The sequence below is a fragment of the Cydia strobilella genome, chromosome 19 (assembly GCF_947568885.1).
Source record: "Cydia strobilella chromosome 19, ilCydStro3.1, whole genome shotgun sequence".
Taxonomy (NCBI): domain Eukaryota; kingdom Metazoa; phylum Arthropoda; class Insecta; order Lepidoptera; family Tortricidae; genus Cydia; species Cydia strobilella.
Genome location: NC_086059.1, coordinates 5,142,162 through 5,162,567, shown reverse-complemented (window position 1 = coordinate 5,162,567; position 20,406 = coordinate 5,142,162). Strand labels below are relative to the sequence as shown.

Sequence of the window (20,406 nt, the reverse complement as noted above, 5' to 3'; positions counted from 1 at the left end):
TTGCGATCTAATATTATCTTTGCATGAGCGCATTGTGAAATGTTTAGGGTGATTTTTTACAAATAGACTTAATTCATATATAAATACCGGTAAGTGTCAAAAAGCGCTTTTCCCTAAACACGTCACGAAGCGATTCATCTGTGTACATTCTAAAAACAGTTCTTAAACATCTTTTCTGCAATATGAATGTTTTATCAACATCAACAGAATTGCCCCAAAAAATTACTCCGTACGTAAGTAGTGGGTAAACTGTTCCATAATATGCACTGATAACTATTTTTTCGGAACAAGTTTCTGACAATATCGATAAAGCATAACACCTACTAGAAATCTTTTTATTTATCTCGTTTATATGTGCCTTCCAATTTAAATGCGTATCTATTTCAACGCCGAGAAAACTAACATGGCTTACGTCATCTATTGACGTATTCGCATTTGACACTACAACAGATTCAGACACAGTTTTATAATTTCTAAATTGTATAAGTTTAGTTTTATCTAAGTTGACATGGAGGTTAAGGCTGTTTAGCCATTTTAAAACTGTTGTTAGGACTAGGACACTGTTTTTGTTTATGTTAAAGAGTAACATCATCTGCATATAAAATACACGGTACATCAACTATATTTGGAAAAGTTCATTTAGGTAGATTAAAAATAGAAGTGGCCCGAGAATATATCCTTGGGGAACTCCAAATTGAACCTTTTCAAATGATGACTGTACCTGTGCAACTGTTTTTGTCTGAGCATTATAACTAACAATTTCTACAGCTTGCTGTCTATTGTACAAATAAGTGTAAAATAGTTGAAGAGCATTTCCTCTTACTACTACGAGGGCTGCCTTTTAAGTTGTGTCGTTTGGAAAAACTAAAGACAATTTAAGTGTTCAATGGTATTTATTGTTTTTCAAAGTAATCACCGTGATATGTAATACACTTTTTCATTCGATCGAACCAGTTTTCGAAACACTTATTCCAGTCCGACGTCGGGGTCCCCAAAATGGCCATTTTGTATGCCTCAACCGCTTCTTCAGGCGTCTGGTACCGTTGACCACGAAGTCGTTGCTTGATTTTTGGAAAAGTAAAAAAATCGTTAGGGCTAAGTCTGGACTGTACGGCGGGGGTGTTCCAGAATTTCGACGTTTTGCTCTTTTAAAAACGCAATTGTTTGCCGGGCGGTGTGCGAGCTCGCATTATCGTGGTGCAGTCTTATACGACGTCTTGGGTTATTTTTTCGAAACTCGCCGATGACTTCTGGTAAACAGACAGTGGTATACCAGTCAGCATTAACCGTTTTACGATCCTCGAGCACGATGGTGGCAACGTGGCCACTTTTCGCCACAAACGTGGCCACCATTTTTTTCGAAGTGCTCCGTGAGCGTATTACTTTGGTCGGTTTTGGCTCATCTTGGAACACCCAAACAGTCGACTGCTGTTTAGAATCGGGATCGTAGGCATATATCCAAGATTCGTCACCACTGATAATGTCGTAAACATGTTTCGAGTTTCCTCGGTTGAATTGCCGCAGAGTTTTGCGACACCATCGAACGCGAGCCGTTTTTTGGTCTTCACTGAGTAAATGTGGTATCCAGCGTGAGATCAACTTTTTTACGCCTAATTGATCATGCAAAATACTGTGAACACTGGTCCCTGAAATACTCAAGGAAGCTTCTATCTCACGGTATGTCGCATGGCGATCTTCGACGATCAGTTGCCGTACAGCATCAATGTTCTCCTGGGTTACGGCTGTTTTTGGTCGACCTTCACGATGTCTATCACCAAGACTAGAGCAACCACGTTGAAATTCTAAATACCAGCGTTCCACAGTCCGGAGGCATGGTGCTTTATCATTGAAAACCGTAGTCAACTCTTCGAAGCACTGAAGTCGCGTTAAGCCCCTTTTGAAGTTGTAAAAAATTATCGCACGTAAATTTTCCTTCGAAATTTCCATTTTCACAACTGACTTGTCAACTTTGAACGAACGCTGTACTAAAACGGTTGGGCCGATTTCGAGTCATTCTTTTGTTTTGGAATTCTAAATTCAAATATTTTAAGAAGACACTAGTTCTTTTTTATGCAATCACGGGAGGTTTGCAAACGACAGAACTTAAAAGGCAGCCCTCGTATATTTTCGAGCTGTTTTAGAAGAATGTCAAAGCTTACGCAGTCAAAAGCCTTTGACATATCGATCAAGAGGGAGGCACAAAGGTTTTTTTCTGTTTACGCTTTCCCATACAAGCTTTAACGTTTCGAATATGGCCGTTGTAGTGGATTTCCCCTTTTGAAAGCCAAATTGGCATGAGTTCAGAATTTTATTTTGGTTAAGAAACTTTGTTAATCTACTGTGTATCACCTTTTCAAAAATTTTAGAAAAGCTAGGTAAGAAGGCTATGGGTCTATAGTTGCTCATATTGGTTTTGTTTCCTTTCTTGAAAAGTGGTTTTATTATTGCTTTCTTAAGGTCATCGGGGAATATTCCAGTTTCAAGCGTAAGATTTATAATGTGCACAAGAGGGTCTGCAATATAGTCCACACATGATTTGACTACTTGAATTGGTATGTTATCGTGACCCGAGGATTTTTTATTTTTCAAAGAGGACACAATCTTTTTAATTTCACTACAATCAACCGGAGCTAGAAAAATACTATTTGGGATACAATTTAATTTATATTTATATTCTTTAGGATCAAACGTATTTAATATAGTTTGGGATGTGTAATGTTTATTAAATGCTTGTGCTATGTCCTGTTAAACTGAAGTGTGTGGTCCTGAATTATCCCCGGGCTACTTTCCCCCCTCACAGTCCTATGGCTCTACTGCCCAGTGGTATAGGGCCCAAGTCAGGTCAGCTAATCTGTATCTGTAATGTTTTCTGATTATCCAGGTGCCCGACTACAGTACGGTAGTGAAGCACCCGATGGACCTGAGCACTATGGGAAAGAAGTTAGACCGCGGCGCGTACAAAACCATAGACGATGTGGAAGCCGACTTCACGCTCATGATAGACAACTGCCTCGCCTATAACAACAAGGACACAGTATTTTATAAGTAAGTAAAGACTTAAAAGGTCAGCAAGAGAGTCCATCCCATATGTTCCCCTGCAGAGAAGCTTCAAGCAAAGTGAGTTACTTTACATATGTCAGAGGCCATACCACGTATGCCCTCGGGCGCCTGTAACGCATGTTACATATCAATTTCATTCCATTTGTATTAAAGTCTGACCAGGAATATATGATCACGCGCCATGTTGCGGAATTTCACTGCGGAACTAATTTTTTCATACTATACTAAACTGTCACCCTATACATGAAAATAACAGCGCCCTTTTGACAATGCAGTTGCATAAAATTGTATGCGACAAGACAGGCCTAAAAACTTTTTCATTGCGCAAAAACTTCGAGACCAAAATGACCGATGGAAAAGAATCCGAACTTTATAATGAAACAGTGCCAGCCACATTAAAAATCAGCTTCTTATAATCGCCTTTATGAATAGTCTAAAGAAAAATAAAGTAGCAAAGACAAACTAGTATTACGTTTTGTTTACCTTTTTTTACCAGGGCCGCAATAAAAATGCGCTCCCAGTGCCTCCCGATCTTCCGCCAAGCGCGGCGCGACGTCCGCACTGCCGGCATGCCGCAGCTCGCCGGCGCCGGCGACGCCGACTCCAGCCCCGAGCGAGAGGCACCGCGCGAGCGGGACAGGGCCAGGTCCACCAGGAGGAGCGTCGACTCGAGGCGGAGCCGGAGCAGGGCTAGCAGCAGCGACAGCGGGAACACTGCCGGTGAGAACTGTGCTCAGACTCCAGCCCCGAGCGAGAGGCACCGCGCGAGCGGGACAGGGCCAGGTCCACCAGGAGGAGCGTCGACTCGAGGCGGAGCCGGAGCAGGGCTAGCAGCAGCGACAGCGGGAACACTGCCGGTGAGAACTGTGCTCAGACTCCAGCCCCGAGCGAGAGGCACCGCGCGAGCGGGACAGGGCCAGGTCCACCAGGAGGAGCGTCGACTCGAGGCGGAGCCGGAGCAGGGCTAGCAGCAGCGACAGCGGGAACACTGCCGGTGAGAACTGTGCTCAGACTCCAGCCCCGAGAGAGAGGCACCGCGCGAGCGGGACAGGGCCAGGTCCACCAGGAGGAGCGTCGACTCGAGGCGGAGCCGGAGCAGGGCTAGCAGCAGCGACAGCGGGAACACTGCCGGTGAGAACTGTGCTCAGACTCCAGCCCCGAGCGAGAGGCACCGCGCGAGCGGGACAGGGCCAGGTCCACCAGGAGGAGCGTCGACTCGAGGCGGAGCCGGAGCAGGGCTAGCAGCAGCGACAGCGGGAACACTGCCGGTGAGAACTGTGCTCAGACTCCAGCCCCGAGCGAGAGGCACCGCGCGAGCGGGACAGGGCCAGGTCCACCAGGAGGAGCGTCGACTCGAGGCGGAGCCGGAGCAGGGCTAGCAGCAGCGACAGCGGGAACACTGCCGGTGAGAACTGTGCTCAGACTCCAGCCCCGAGCGAGAGGCACCGCGCGAGCGGGACAGGGCCAGGTCCACCAGGAGGAGCGTCGACTCGAGGCGGAGCCGGAGCAGGGCTAGCAGCAGCGACAGCGGGAACACTGCCGGTGAGAACTGTGCTCAGACTCCAGCCCCGAGAGAGAGGCACCGCGCGAGCGGGACAGGGCCAGGTCCACCAGGAGGAGCGTCGACTCGAGGCGGAGCCGGAGCAGGGCTAGCAGCAGCGACAGCGGGAACACTGCCGGTGAGAACTGTGCTCAGACTCCAGCCCCGAGCGAGAGGCACCGCGCGAGCGGGACAGGGCCAGGTCCACCAGGAGGAGCGTCGACTCGAGGCGGAGCCGGAGCAGGGCTAGCAGCAGCGACAGCGGGAACACTGCCGGTGAGAACTGTGCTCAGACTCCAGCCCCGAGCGAGAGGCACCGCGCGAGCGGGACAGGGCCAGGTCCACCAGGAGGAGCGTCGACTCGAGGCGGAGCCGGAGCAGGGCTAGCAGCAGCGACAGCGGGAACACTGCCGGTGAGAACTGTGCTCAGACTCCAGCCCGAGCGAGAGGCACCGCGCGAGCGGGACAGGGCCAGGTCCACCAGGAGGAGCGTCGACTCGAGGCGGAGCCGGAGCAGGGCTAGCAGCAGCGACAGCGGGAACACTGCCGGTGAGAACTGTGCTCAGACTCCAGCCCCGAGCGAGAGGCACCGCGCGAGCGGGACAGGGCCAGGTCCACCAGGAGGAGCGTCGACTCGAGGCGGAGCCGGAGCAGGGCTAGCAGCAGCGACAGCGGGAACACTGCCGGTGAGAACTGTGCTCAGACTCCAGCCCCGAGCGAGAGGCACCGCGCGAGCGGGACAGGGCCAGGTCCACCAGGAGGAGCGTCGACTCGAGGCGGAGCCCGGAGCAGGGCTAGCAGCAGCGACAGCGGAAACACTGCCGGTGAGAACTGTGCTCAGACTCCAGCCCCGAGCGAGAGGCACCGCGCGAGCGGGACAGGGCCAGGTCCACCAGGAGGAGCGTCGACTCGAGGCGGAGCCGGAGCAGGGCTAGCAGCAGCGACAGCGGGAACACTGCCGGTGAGAACTGTGCTCAGACTCCAGCCCCGAGCGAGAGGCACCGCGCGAGCGGGACAGGGCCAGGTCCACCAGGAGGAGCGTCGACTCGAGGCGGAGCCGGAGCAGGGCTAGCAGCAGCGACAGACAGCGGGAAACACTGCCGGTGAGAACTGTGCTCAGACTCCAGCCCCGAGCGAGAGGCACCGCGCGAGCGGGACAGGGCCAGGTCCACCAGGAGGAGCGTCGACTCGAGGCGGAGCCGGAGCAGGGCTAGCAGCAGCGACAGCGGGAACACTGCCGGTGAGAACTGTGCTCAGACTCCAGCCCCGAGCGAGAGGCACCGCGCGAGCGGGACAGGGCCAGGTCCACCAGGAGGAGCGTCGACTCGAGGCGGAGCCGGAGCAGGGCTAGCAGCAGCGACAGCGGGAACACTGCCGGTGAGAACTGTGCTCAGACTCCAGCCCCGAGCGAGAGGCACCGCGCGAGCGGGACAGGGCCAGGTCCACCAGGAGGAGCGTCGACTCGAGGCGGAGCCGGAGCAGGGCTAGCAGCAGCGACAGCGGAACACTGCCGGTGAGAACTGTGCTCAGACTCCAGCCCCGAGCGAGAGGCACCGCGCGAGCGGGACAGGGCCAGGTCCACCAGGAGGAGCGTCGACTCGAGGCGGAGCCGGAGCAGGGCTAGCAGCAGCGACAGCGGGAACACTGCCGGTGAGAACTGTGCTCAGACTCCAGCCCCGAGCGAGAGGCACCGCGCGAGCGGGACAGGGCCAGGTCCACCAGGAGGAGCGTCGACTCGAGGCGGAGCCGGAGCAGGGCTAGCAGCAGCGACAGCGGGAACACTGCCGGTGAGAACTGTGCTCAGACTCCAGCCCCGAGCGAGAGGCACCGCGCGAGCGGGACAGGGCCAGGTCCACCAGGAGGAGCGTCGACTCGAGGCGGAGCCGGAGCAGGGCTAGCAGCAGCGACAGCGGGAACACTGCCGGTGAGAACTGTGCTCAGACTCCAGCCCCGAGCGAGAGGCACCGCGCGAGCGGGACAGGGCCAGGTCCACCAGGAGGAGCGTCGACTCGAGGCGGAGCCGGAGCAGGGCTAGCAGCAGCGACAGCGGGAACACTGCCGGTGAGAACTGTGCTCAGACTCCAGCCCCGAGCGAGAGGCACCGCGCGAGCGGGACAGGGCCAGGTCCACCAGGAGGAGCGTCGACTCGAGGCGGAGCCGGAGCAGGGCTAGCAGCAGCGACAGCGGGAACACTGCCGGTGAGAACTGTGCTCAGACTCCAGCCCCGAGCGAGAGGCACCGCGCGAGCGGGACAGGGCCAGGTCCACCAGGAGGAGCGTCGACTCGAGGCGGAGCCGGAGCAGGGCTAGCAGCAGCGACAGCGGAAACACTGCCGGTGAGAACTGTGCTCAGACTCCAGCCCCGAGCGAGAGGCACCGCGCGAGCGGGACAGGGCCAGGTCCACCAGGAGGAGCGTCGACTCGAGGCGGAGCCGGAGCAGGGCTAGCAGCAGCGACAGCGGGAACACTGCCGGTGAGAACTGTGCTCAGACTCCAGCCCCGAGCGAGAGGCACCGCGCGAGCGGGACAGGGCCAGGTCCACCAGGAGGAGCGTCGACTCGAGGCGGAGCCGGAGCAGGGCTAGCAGCAGCGACAGCGGGAACACTGCCGGTGAGAACTGTGCTCAGACTCCAGCCCCGAGCGAGAGGCACCGCGCGAGCGGGACAGGGCCAGGTCCACCAGGAGGAGCGTCGACTCGAGGCGGAGCCGGAGCAGGGCTAGCAGCAGCGACAGCGGGAACACTGCCGGTGAGAACTGTGCTCAGACTCCAGCCCCGAGCGAGAGGCACCGCGCGAGCGGGACAGGGCCAGGTCCACCAGGAGGAGCGTCGACTCGAGGCGGAGCCGGAGCAGGGCTAGCAGCAGCGACAGCGGGAACACTGCCGGTGAGAACTGTGCTCAGACTCCAGCCCCGAGCGAGAGGCACCGCGCGAGCGGGACAGCGCCAGGTCCACCAGGAGGAGCGTCGACTCGAGGCGGAGCCGGAGCAGGGCTAGCAGCAGCGACAGCGGGAACACTGCCGGTGAGAACTGTGCTCAGACTCCAGCCCCGAGCGAGAGGCACCGCGCGAGCGGGACAGGGCCAGGTCCACCAGGAGGAGCGTCGACTCGAGGCGGAGCCGGAGCAGGGCTAGCAGCAGCGACAGCGGGAACACTGCCGGTGAGAACTGTGCTCAGACTCCAGCCCCGAGCGAGAGGCACCGCGCGAGCGGGACAGGGCCAGGTCCACCAGGAGGAGCGTCGACTCGAGGCGGAGCCGGAGCAGGGCTAGCAGCAGCGACAGCGGGAACACTGCCGGTGAGAACTGTGCTCAGACTCCAGCCCCGAGCGAGAGGCACCGCGCGAGCGGGACAGGGCCAGGTCCACCAGGAGGAGCGTCGACTCGAGGCGGAGCCGGAGCAGGGCTAGCAGCAGCGACAGCGGGAACACTGCCGGTGAGAACTGTGCTCAGACTCCAGCCCCGAGCGAGAGGCACCGCGCGAGCGGGACAGGGCCAGGTCCACCAGGAGGAGCGTCGACTCGAGGCGGAGCCGGAGCAGGGCTAGCAGCAGCGACAGCGGGAACACTGCCGGTGAGAACTGTGCTCAGACTCCAGCCCCGAGCGAGAGGCACCGCGCGAGCGGGACAGGGCCAGGTCCACCAGGAGGAGCGTCGACTCGAGGCGGAGCCGGAGCAGGGCTAGCAGCAGCGACAGCGGGAACACTGCCGGTGAGAACTGTGCTCAGACTCCAGCCCCGAGCGAGAGGCACCGCGCGAGCGGGACAGGGCCAGGTCCACCAGGAGGAGCGTCGACTCGAGGCGGAGCCGGAGCAGGGCTAGCAGCAGCGACAGCGGGAACACTGCCGGTGAGAACTGTGCTCAGACTCCAGCCCCGAGCGAGAGGCACCGCGCGAGCGGGACAGGGCCAGGTCCACCAGGAGGAGCGTCGACTCGAGGCGGAGCCGGAGCAGGGCTAGCAGCAGCGACAGCGGGAACACTGCCGGTGAGAACTGTGCTCAGACTCCAGCCCCGAGCGAGAGGCACCGCGCGAGCGGGACAGGGCCAGGTCCACCAGGAGGAGCGTCGACTCGAGGCGGAGCCGGAGCAGGGCTAGCAGCAGCGACAGCGGGAACACTGCCGGTGAGAACTGTGCTCAGACTCCAGCCCCGAGCGAGAGGCACCGCGCGAGCGGGACAGGGCCAGGTCCACCAGGAGGAGCGTCGACTCGAGGCGGAGCCGGAGCAGGGCTAGCAGCAGCGACAGCGGGAACACTGCCGGTGAGAACTGTGCTCAGACTCCAGCCCCGAGCGAGAGGCACCGCGCGAGCGGGACAGGGCCAGGTCCACCAGGAGGAGCGTCGACTCGAGGCGGAGCCGGAGCAGGGCTAGCAGCAGCGACAGCGGGAACACTGCCGGTGAGAACTGTGCTCAGACTCCAGCCCCGAGCGAGAGGCACCGCGCGAGCGGGACAGCGCCAGGTCCACCAGGAGGAGCGTCGACTCGAGGCGGAGCCGGAGCAGGGCTAGCAGCAGCGACAGCGGGAACACTGCCGGTGAGAACTGTGCTCAGACTCCAGCCCCGAGCGAGAGGCACCGCGCGAGCGGGACAGGGCCAGGTCCACCAGGAGGAGCGTCGACTCGAGGCGGAGCCGGAGCAGGGCTAGCAGCAGCGACAGCGGGAACACTGCCGGTGAGAACTGTGCTCAGACTCCAGCCCCGAGCGAGAGGCACCGCGCGAGCGGGACAGGGCCAGGTCCACCAGGAGGAGCGTCGACTCGAGGCGGAGCCGGAGCAGGGCTAGCAGCAGCGACAGCGGGAACACTGCCGGTGAGAACTGTGCTCAGACTCCAGCCCCGAGCGAGAGGCACCGCGCGAGCGGGACAGGGCCAGGTCCACCAGGAGGAGCGTCGACTCGAGGCGGAGCCGGAGCAGGGCTAGCAGCAGCGACAGCGGGAACACTGCCGGTGAGAACTGTGCTCAGACTCCAGCCCCGAGCGAGAGGCACCGCGCGAGCGGGACAGGGCCAGGTCCACTAGGAGGAGCGTCGACTCGAGGCGGAGCCGGAGCAGGGCTAGCAGCAGCGACAGCGGGAACACTGCCGGTGAGAACTGTGCTCAGACTCCAGCCCCGAGCGAGAGGCACCGCGCGAGCGGGACAGGGCCAGGTCCACCAGGAGGAGCGTCGACTCGAGGCGGAGCCGGAGCAGGGCTAGCAGCAGCGACAGCGGGAACACTGCCGGTGAGAACTGTGCTCAGACTCCAGCCCCGAGCGAGAGGCACCGCGCGAGCGGGACAGGGCCAGGTCCACCAGGAGGAGCGTCGACTCGAGGCGGAGCCGGAGCAGGGCTAGCAGCAGCGACAGCGGGAACACTGCCGGTGAGAACTGTGCTCAGACTCCAGCCCCGAGCGAGAGGCACCGCGCGAGCGGGACAGGGCCAGGTCCACCAGGAGGAGCGTCGACTCGAGGCGGAGCCGGAGCAGGGCTAGCAGCAGCGACAGCGGGAACACTGCCGGTGAGAACTGTGCTCAGACTCCAGCCCCGAGCGAGAGGCACCGCGCGAGCGGGACAGGGCCAGGTCCACCAGGAGGAGCGTCGACTCGAGGCGGAGCCGGAGCAGGGCTAGCAGCAGCGACAGCGGGAACACTGCCGGTGAGAACTGTGCTCAGACTCCAGCCCCGAGCGAGAGGCACCGCGCGAGCGGGACAGGGCCAGGTCCACCAGGAGGAGCGTCGACTCGAGGCGGAGCCGGAGCAGGGCTAGCAGCAGCGACAGCGGGAACACTGCCGGTGAGAACTGTGCTCAGACTCCAGCCCCGAGCGAGAGGCACCGCGCGAGCGGGACAGGGCCAGGTCCACCAGGAGGAGCGTCGACTCGAGGCGGAGCCGGAGCAGGGCTAGCAGCAGCGACAGCGGGAACACTGCCGGTGAGAACTGTGCTCAGACTCCAGCCCCGAGCGAGAGGCACCGCGCGAGCGGGACAGGGCCAGGTCCACCAGGAGGAGCGTCGACTCGAGGCGGAGCCGGAGCAGGGCTAGCAGCAGCGACAGCGGGAACACTGCCGGTGAGAACTGTGCTCAGACTCCAGCCCCGAGCGAGAGGCACCGCGCGAGCGGGACAGCGCCAGGTCCACCAGGAGGAGCGTCGACTCGAGGCGGAGCCGGAGCAGGGCTAGCAGCAGCGACAGCGGGAACACTGCCGGTGAGAACTGTGCTCAGACTCCAGCCCCGAGCGAGAGGCACCGCGCGAGCGGGACAGGGCCAGGTCCACCAGGAGGAGCGTCGACTCGAGGCGGAGCCGGAGCAGGGCTAGCAGCAGCGACAGCGGGAACACTGCCGGTGAGAACTGTGCTCAGACTCCAGCCCCGAGCGAGAGGCACCGCGCGAGCGGGACAGGGCCAGGTCCACCAGGAGGAGCGTCGACTCGAGGCGGAGCCGGAGCAGGGCTAGCAGCAGCGACAGCGGGAACACTGCCGGTGAGAACTGTGCTCAGACTCCAGCCCCGAGCGAGAGGCACCGCGCGAGCGGGACAGGGCCAGGTCCACCAGGAGGAGCGTCGACTCGAGGCGGAGCCGGAGCAGGGCTAGCAGCAGCGACAGCGGGAACACTGCCGGTGAGAACTGTGCTCAGACTCCAGCCCCGAGCGAGAGGCACCGCGCGAGCGGGACAGGGCCAGGTCCACCAGGAGGAGTACAGTTAACTCAGTAAGAACCAAATCTGTATATATTGTTTCAGACACGCGGAGCTCGCGCGCGCGCAGCCGCCGGCGCGCCGAGCCGCGCAGGAGCCCGCGCCGGGACTCGGACGACGACAATAACACCGTAAGTTTGGGGTTCTTCAAAAAAGGAGTGTACAGGTTTTTAAAGGGTCGGCAACGCGCATGTAATATCTCCGGTGTCGCGGCATTTAAAAAAAAAGTTTAGTGTAGTTTTTAACGACCGGTCGTGCCTATAGTGGGTAGTGACCCTGCCTGTGATGCCGATGCTCCCGGGTTCGAATCCCGGTAAGGGCATTTATTTGGGTGTTTTCTATGTATTTGTATATTATATATATCTTTTTCTAAGTACTCACAACACGAGCCTTCTTGAGCTTACCGTGGGACTTAGTCAATCTGTGTAAGAATGTCCTGTAATATTTATTTATTTATTTACCAACACTTTCCAATCCATGACGGGCTTCCGTCAAACGTTATAACTCCGAATGCGTTTGAAAACTGTCGGGATAACCCAGACTGAAGGAGTATTTTTAAAAGTCCTATCTGACCCTACGTCTAATTTTGTAATAGTTTCCTGATGTGATGGAAATATAATTTTAAATTTCATTTCATTTATTTGCCTTAAACATACAATGGTTCTTATGCTATTTGTTATTAGGTAACACATAATTAACTACATAGTAGCATGCAAATTTATACCTTAAACTCTAGGACATACCTACAACACATTAATCAAAATAGACAGGTATATACAACATAATTCAAATGTCAATACTAAAACTAAGAACAATTTAATTAATTAAAGGAACCGTCACACTTTAAATTGAGGCGTGCGAGTTCACTTTGGAACACCTACCGGTCAAAACCGGTCAATTTTCTACGAAGCTTCGACAGCACAGTTATGTTTAGAGCGAGTGGCCTGGTGTGTCTTCCAGAGAGTAAAATCGTAACCGTCGTAGCGAGTTCAAATCTCATTCGAGACATATTCTCATCAATGTCTTATTCAGTGTAGCTTTTAGTTTCTGCAATAATGTCTTGTAACTTATAGCAAATACTTATATTACTTCGTAAAGACGAGCACTACGAAGTGGCCCAGTTTGTTGGTGCGCATGTTTGCTCGGAATTATATGAATGGGCCTATCTTTACTTTTAAAATCTGTGCATAATGTATGTTTTTTTTTTTAAATCCAATAGCGGGAGAGCTCACCAGTGGCGTCGAAGTCTAAAGTGAACGCGAACTGGTGGCGCGGGCGCGGGCGGGGGCGGGGGCGGCGCGGGCGCGGGGGGCGCGGCCGGGGGCGCAACGTGTCCCGCGCCCGGGGGGACCGGGGTGAGCTATACACACACACAGACGCGCGCACACACATATCGTACCCGAGGGCACGGTCGTGACCGACCTGATAAACTACAGTATAACGTATACCTAGTATGAATTTTCTCGAATGATTTTTTACGCCTAAGACCCTAATCTGTTAAACAAAATCCATTGTTTCCTTAATGCGAGCGGGTTAGCTCCCTAATTAGCCACGTGGCAAAACAACAGTGTCATTTAAAAAGCAACTGTATCGTGATCAGATATGTTAAAAATAGGTAGTGTAATGTATTTAAATAAAAAATGCAAATACTTTGATATTTTACCTATTTCAAATAAAAATACAAAATAGTTTCACTAAAAGGTATTTGAAGTTCAAAATGTAAAATAGGTATTTTCAAAATACTTTTATTTCAAATAAAATACCTCACTTTGTAAAAGTAAAAATGAAAGGTAAAGGAACTTGAAACAGTTAAAGCCTTAAATCTTTGCAGGCTTTAATTATGTTTTCAGTACCACTAATTGTTTAAACAGGCTGTCTTTCATATTCCTACGGTGTGGCCGGCGGTACCACTACCAGTACTGTTTCTATGGAGATCCTTGTTGCAACAAATCGCATGTGATTCTCCTAGATTGCGGCATTTGATCGATCGATCGATCGATTGTATTAGTTGCACCTAATTATGATATAATTTTTAGGTTCTACACATTTCCCGTAATCGCATAAAATTTCGAATGACTGATCGAATTTGTTGGTCTTACTTAGCCGGCAAAGTATCGAAATAAATTAATATGCGAATGTTAGCAAGGTCTGTAGAGCTCATTAGGCGCCTCACACGCATTAACTGATTTGTTAGCAATTAAACGCTTCCGAAGGTAATGTCAATGTCACATCACAGCTAGAGTTGTTAGAGACAGAGAAAGATAGAATAATAGAATTATTTTTCTTTCGAACGCGTCGAATGTATACACACGCCCGGTGTTTTTAGTATTTGTTGTTACAGCGGCAACAGAAATACATCATCTGTGAAAATTTCAACTGTCTAGCTATCACGGTTCATAAGATACAGCCTGGTGACAGAGAGACGGACAGACGGACAGCGGAGTCTTAGTAATAGGGTCCCGTTTTTACCCTTTGGGTACGGAACCCTAAAAAAGCATTTTGTATTTTAAAGTTTTTCAAAATGCAAAATACGTGTACTTTTTAGTATTTGAAATAAAATACAAAATAGTTTTCGATAAAAGTATTTAAAATACAAAATAAGAAATAGGTATTTTGTATTTAGTATTTGTATTTCAAATGCATTTATTTCAAATAATTAACATCTCTGATCGTGATAGATTTGAACCATAATACTACCACGATACAGTTGCTTTTTAAACGACATTGTTGCTTTGCCAACGGGACCGCTCACATAAAAGAAACGATGGCTTTTGTTTAACAGATTAGGGTCTTAGGCGTAAAAATCTATTTAGAAAATTCATACTGTACCCCCTATACTATACCTATATATCTAGTACTATTATATATTCTGTGACTATACACTACTGGATTTGAGCGCGAAGCGCAATGTGACACCACGAAGTGGAACGCAACTCTCTTTACGCTACCGTACCGGCTCGCGGTCATCAAGCGGTCCGTATGCTAAATTGTCAATGGCGTGGTATAAACATACACTTAAACCTTGTTTTTCTTTTCCAGATTCTAAAATGAAAGTCCGATAGCCCAAATTTTTCTTACTTATCAACACCTGTATAATATGACGGCTCTATAAGCGACCGCTTTCAGTACAAAGAAACGTCCATCGGTATTACAAGTTAGCAACATTATTTGTGACTTTTAACTTATTGGCCTGTTATTTTTCTACCTCTTACATTTATAGTAAAACCACAGGTAACCCGGCGGTGACTGACACACCGACTTCTGGCTCCGAGACGCCGGCGCCGTCTAAACCCGTCGAGCGCACGCAAAAGCTGTCCACGCCGGAGAAATCGCCGAACAAGTCGCCCAACAAGTCGCCCGTCAAGTCCGCCAAGTCGCCGCTCAAGACGGCCAGTTCAGGTCAGTACCATCACTGATACCACTAACATAGTTATTAATTGTACAAAGTGTGCTTTTTAGGGTTCCGTACCCAAAGGGTAAAAACGGGAACCTATTGCTAAGACACACACACATCACACTATTACTAAGACTTGTCTGTCAATAAAAATGGACATTTAAGCCTGAGTTATATACTTTTCACTTCGATTGTGAGTAAAATATACCTGTAATATAGTTTATTTTACCGGCATGGCTGGCAGTTTTTGGACTTTATTGCTAAGTCAATAAGGATCGTAACTTTATGTCGTCTAAGAAGTGAAAAACTTATTTATAGTAGACCCAGCTTAGGATTCAGGGGGGTCATGACTCATGACTATCTTGTATTTTGTATAAAACGGAACGGAACATATTGTTTATATTTGCATAGGTTTGGGTCTCATCGGAGGTTTGAGGAAGCCAACGCTACTGCTTACTCCGACGACCGTAGCGACGCCGCCTAAAAGTTTCGGATCCGATGGTATGGATTTTATTTTATTTATAGCCTTAATACTTCAGTCCTAGGACTTTCTAGAAACATAGGTCCACACTTAAAAATATTTAAATACCTATCATTTCGATGCGTTCCAGCGGGATTGGCGGGATCTTGCCCAGCACAGGGAGGATTGGAAAGGGAGAGGGGAGGCCTTTGCCCAGCAGTGGGACACACACATAGGCTAATAAAAAAAAAGAAAAAAAACAATAATATTTTTTTTATAATGTCAAGCTAACCGTCCAGACATTATTTTATGTTTTACTTATTGTAAAATTGTGTATGTTTTTGACAGCGTCACTCCCCACTTTATCAGCCAGCCTCGGCAGGCCGCTGGAGCCGTCACCCAAGAAGAAAGGCCGCGGACGCCCGAGAAAGTGCGATAAAGACAAACAGGCTTCTTCACCCGACTTATTTCGGTTAGTATACGAGTAGCATATCATAATGCGTCCGGATTTAATTAATGCGCCTTTCGTGCGCCGTTTGCGAACCGCTCATCTACTGCTGTTAGCGTTTTCCCTGCTAGAAGTACAGGTCGATTCACAAGAACTGGCACGTATGGAATGAATGAGTGAACGAAAATATCTATGGGTATTTTCATTCGCTCATTCATTTTCACACACACAAGGGTTAATGATTAACCAATAAAATGGCGGCTCTGACTGTATACCGACACAGGTGTCACTCATACAATGAAAGTTTCGTTCATTCACTTCGTGTCAGCTTTCGTGAATCAAACTGTATAAGGGTTCGAGGTTTGCTTGGGCAATCTGATATATGGCCGGCTCTCCTACTGAGGCGGAGATGAAAGAAGACGTGCGCGTCTCCTCTGATCTCCGCCTCAGTCTAAAGATATCTATGGTCTAAAGGCAGCCTAAGGGTTGGAACTTGGAACTGGCATCAGTTTTTACTTTCAGCTTAGGGGAAAGTGGCCAGCGGCAGAATAGTTATTTTTCAAATATGGATGTTTTTTTTTTGTAATTACTTATATTGTAGGCTGCTTAAAAACTTGTTTGTGTACAGGACGGGCCTCGGCGAAGGCAAGGCGCTGTCCACGCCTGTCCCGGCCTCGTTCCTGCAGTACCGCGGGACGACCGGCGAGGCCGGCTCGGACAGCGACCTGGCGCTGTCCAGGTAACTAGCATGAATCTAGTATAACTGGATCGGCATGAGGGGTGGGGGGAAATGACCGAACGGGATAGTCTTATGTATCTTTCAGTAGGAGTAGCAGAGAAAGCGATGTTATTGTTTGTCCTTGTCATAGTCTCACTTTTTTTTAATTCCCCACCGTAAATTTAGTATGGTTTATGGTGGACTACAAATCTACTCGACCAATCATATTATCACATTGCGTATGTTTTGTCCCTCACGGGCGCACGCGTATAGCTGATCTATGTCATGCTAGGTCTATGGTAACTAGTCTCACATCACTCACACTGGCCTCACCTAAATAATTAACCGATTTCCAGTATATTATATACCAATGGGTGTTTTAGTTTGCATGCTACGAATATTATTTAACATTTGTTAACTTAAGTGATTTAAGAGGAATTTCCTCCCGCGGACGCTTTGGCTGTGGAATGAGCTCCCTGCCGAGGTTTTCCCGAGGGGCTACAGTATGGGGTTCTTCAAAAAAGGAGTGTACAGGTTTTTAAAGGGTCGGCAACGCGCATGTAATATCTCTGGTGTTGCAGGCGTCCATAGGCCACGGTGACTGCTTACAATCAGGCGGGCCGTATGCTTGTTTGCCACCGACGTGGTATATAAAAAAAACTGTCAAATAATAATGTGTTATCGTTCGCAGGTCGTCGTCGAACAGCTCCGTGTGGTCGTCATGCTCGTCCTGCACGCACTACGCCTCCGACCGCTCACGCTCCGCCAGCTCCAGCGATGGGTGAGTACAAGCTTTCTCCATGGACACGGTGTATACATTATTGTAAGAAAATATTAAAAATTTTACATAATCGAATTTAAACTCTCGTGGGACATACTAACGTTAAGCTAATTTTACGAACGCTACTCGCACTAGTGCTTGAGAAAGAAGACCTAGGCTCTCCGAAATATGTCGCGCGAGTGACTAAAAATGTGTGAGTTAAACCGTACAATTAGCTTTTCACATAATGCCTAGAAAATCTGGGGGTCCTAGATCTGTAGATCGGACTCAGTCAGTGACTGGAGATAGGCGAGCGAGACGAACGAAAACCCGCTAACATCCGCTAACTCCTGGCAAAACATGGAGAAAATGGATGGTAATAGGTAGACACGCGTGGCGAAATAGTATAAGATCTTAAAAAATCTAACAAGTGCAAGTCGGTCTCGCCCACCGAGGGTACTGTACTTTTTAGTATTTGTAGTTATAGCGGCAACAGAAATACATCATCTGTGAAAATGTCAAATGAAACACAGCCTGGTGACAGACAGACAGACGGACAGAGAAGTCTTAGTATTAGGGTCCCGTTTTTACCCTTTGGGTACGGAACCCTAAAAAATACAATGATGGATTCTCGTGGTGTTATAAATGAATCCGTATTGCAGGTCCAGCTACAACGACACGCTGGACTCGACGCTGGAGGGCAGCGGCGCGGAGCGGCGGGAGCGGCGGCGACGCTCGCACTCCGACCAGAGCCGCTCCGGACAAGACTCGCCCACCACACCGACTAAGGTAGCTAAACCAACCATATCATATTTTAAATATATTAATAACGGGTCACTCACGTGTTTTAAGTCGAAAACGCTCGACATGTTTCACTCCGTACCGAGGAGCGTCATCAGGAGCTTGCGTCGACGGTGACGGACCGGCGCAGACTGCGGGCCGCAACTCTCCGCGCCCGATGACTCGGCGCGGGCGCCGGTGGCGGCAGGGGGGGCGAGAAACTACCCTCGTTTACGGCATTATTGTCAAATGATGGGTCGCACACAACACTCACTACGTCATTCGCTAATGGTTCGTCCACACTGTCCACCGACGTAGTACCCAAAACAGTTTTCCAGCTCGGAAGCACTGACCAACCACAATCACGGTCAAAATTCGGATGACGACCAATTTCGATAGCAATTTCCATATCATATTTTTCTCAAAAATGGACGGCAAAGTCGACGTTGCCGGTTAAAAAGTAGGTCGCGAAGTGCGTAGTTTATGGTCAGTCAAAAAATTAAAAAGTTAAAAACATTGCAGTCTCTATTTGATTCCATTATTTGTCGAGTTCCAAACTTTTTATTAAAAGTTGAAGTGGCCATATCAAATGAAGGCATAGGTCCATTAAACAGCCAAACAGATTATCAGTACTTATTATTACAATGTTGGTACCGCGACTATTTAGGTGTCTCAAATAGGTTGGCGTATTTTCAGCAGAAAAATACACTTCTATTTTTAATTAAAAAAATAAAAAGTCGGCAAAGCAAATCTTTTTACTTTTTTCTGTGAAATATATACATAATAACGTTGCTTCTGTAAAATATTTCTATTATATTTGTAAAGCACTATATATGACTCGGCTGGAAGGTAGCTACTTCCGAGCCTCGACAATAATGTACTATTACCGCGTAAGGCCGCTCTCCCACTGACGTCGAGTTTTTTGCGGGTACGGTTTCTGCAGGATCTGAGTGATCATAAAATAAATTTAAGTGAACGTTTTTACGATGAACCGTTTGGTGCAACTACCCCTATTACTATCCAAATACTGTACAGTAGATTTATACTTATGAAAGAACTTAATTTTATAATCCAAAAGCCGGAATTACTTTACTAAGTTAGTGGCGTGAAACTAATTTGTGGTACTTTCTATAAAAAGGGACCTTATTGTCGATGGCGCTTACGCCATTATTAACGATGCTCCGATATAAATACAATGCCGCGCGACGCTGTTTGGCGTAAGCGCCATCGACAATAAGATCCCTTTTCATAAAAAATGCCCCATTTTATCGAAAAATCGCGAAGGGCACGAAATTGATTTGCATTCATGAAATTGATGCAAGCATTACGTGAAACTGTTGGCTAAACTAATTTCGATATGTAATTCCGTCTTAATGTAATGTGTTTGAATTATTTAATGTATTTTTAATTTAATTTTGTAATGTGTAAATATGGGTTTTTCATCCGATTTTTTTTTTGTGTTCGCAGGGCCGAGGCACACGCTCATCCACATCGAAGACGCCCGTGAAGAGCTCGCTGCCCGACGAGCCCCTCGAACCGCTGCAACTCGTCTGGGCCAAGTGCAGGTAAACAGGTCAATTCACAAGATCTAACACGAATGGAACGAATGATAATGTCTACGTGTGTATCACATTTACCAATAAAATGGTGGCTCTGACTGTATATCGATACATGTGTCACTCATACAATGAAAGTTTCGTTAATTCCATTCGTGCCAGCTTCCGTGAAACGACTTGTACGATGAGCGCTACAGTGGCTGTTTCATACATGTTTGGCTGGTCAGATTTCGATATTTTCTATAAGAGACAATTTTTTCGCGGTTTTGGGGTTGGTCCCATAGTAAAAATTGCTCAGTATGAACTATATTATTATTATTATTAATTCTTTATTTCAGATAATTATTTTATCCATAGAATTGTTAGTTTGGCTTATGACTACGTTAGTTACTTACTACTACTAAATTATTTATATATTCACAACGCAAAATATTGCCGGTAATTAAAAAAACGCACCGTAGACATACGCGATTTCGGTGCGATTTATTACCTACATAATCGATAAGTTTACTTTCGTTACGCATCACTAGTTAAACTTTCGGGAGGAAGGCGGCTGGCAACGATCAAATTAGTCAACCAAATTAAATTAACTACCGAATTCGGAACGACAATTTTTATTTTCTAAATTACCTTAGGTGTTGTTAAAAATTAACTTCTTCAAACAACTTTAATGGATTCAAAATGGGTATTCCAAGATTAGGTACCTTAAAACATGTTTTTAAATAACTATTCAATTAAAAAATAAATAAACCCTACGCTAATCATAAGATTCTAAACCATTTTATGCAAAATATGCCATATATTATTGTAGAAAAGAGCTGATACTCTTCAAACTGCTGGATGGATTTTTATCAAACATAGCTAAGAACCACCGCAAGGAAACTCGCTTTCACGTATAAAGTGAAAATCCGTTTGATTGAGACAGACATTGGCGTCAAACGTTTAACACCTCTCGTTTTACATCGGGGGTTAGTTATAGCGCGCACTTGCTTCATTCTCATCGTCTTTCCTGCTTCATACATTTTCGCTAC

The 20,406-nt window shown here is 51.7% G+C and overlaps 1 protein-coding gene across 1 annotated transcript in view; it reads left to right on the top strand.

Moving 5' to 3' along the window:
- LOC134750103 (bromodomain-containing protein 1) overlaps nucleotides 1-20,406 on the top strand; it is a 33,932-nt gene that overhangs the window by 10,721 nt on the left and 2,805 nt on the right. Inside the window, exons 11-21 of the mRNA XM_063685198.1 lie at nucleotides 2,882-3,045; nucleotides 3,557-3,780; nucleotides 11,305-11,390; nucleotides 12,479-12,596; nucleotides 14,491-14,658; nucleotides 15,065-15,154; nucleotides 15,462-15,585; nucleotides 16,190-16,300; nucleotides 16,971-17,060; nucleotides 17,702-17,828; nucleotides 19,287-19,384. Of these exons, the coding sequence (XP_063541268.1) occupies nucleotides 2,882-3,045; nucleotides 3,557-3,780; nucleotides 11,305-11,390; nucleotides 12,479-12,596; nucleotides 14,491-14,658; nucleotides 15,065-15,154; nucleotides 15,462-15,585; nucleotides 16,190-16,300; nucleotides 16,971-17,060; nucleotides 17,702-17,828; nucleotides 19,287-19,384 (1,400 nt within the window). The remainder of the gene's footprint in view (nucleotides 1-2,881; nucleotides 3,046-3,556; nucleotides 3,781-11,304; nucleotides 11,391-12,478; nucleotides 12,597-14,490; nucleotides 14,659-15,064; nucleotides 15,155-15,461; nucleotides 15,586-16,189; nucleotides 16,301-16,970; nucleotides 17,061-17,701; nucleotides 17,829-19,286; nucleotides 19,385-20,406) is intronic.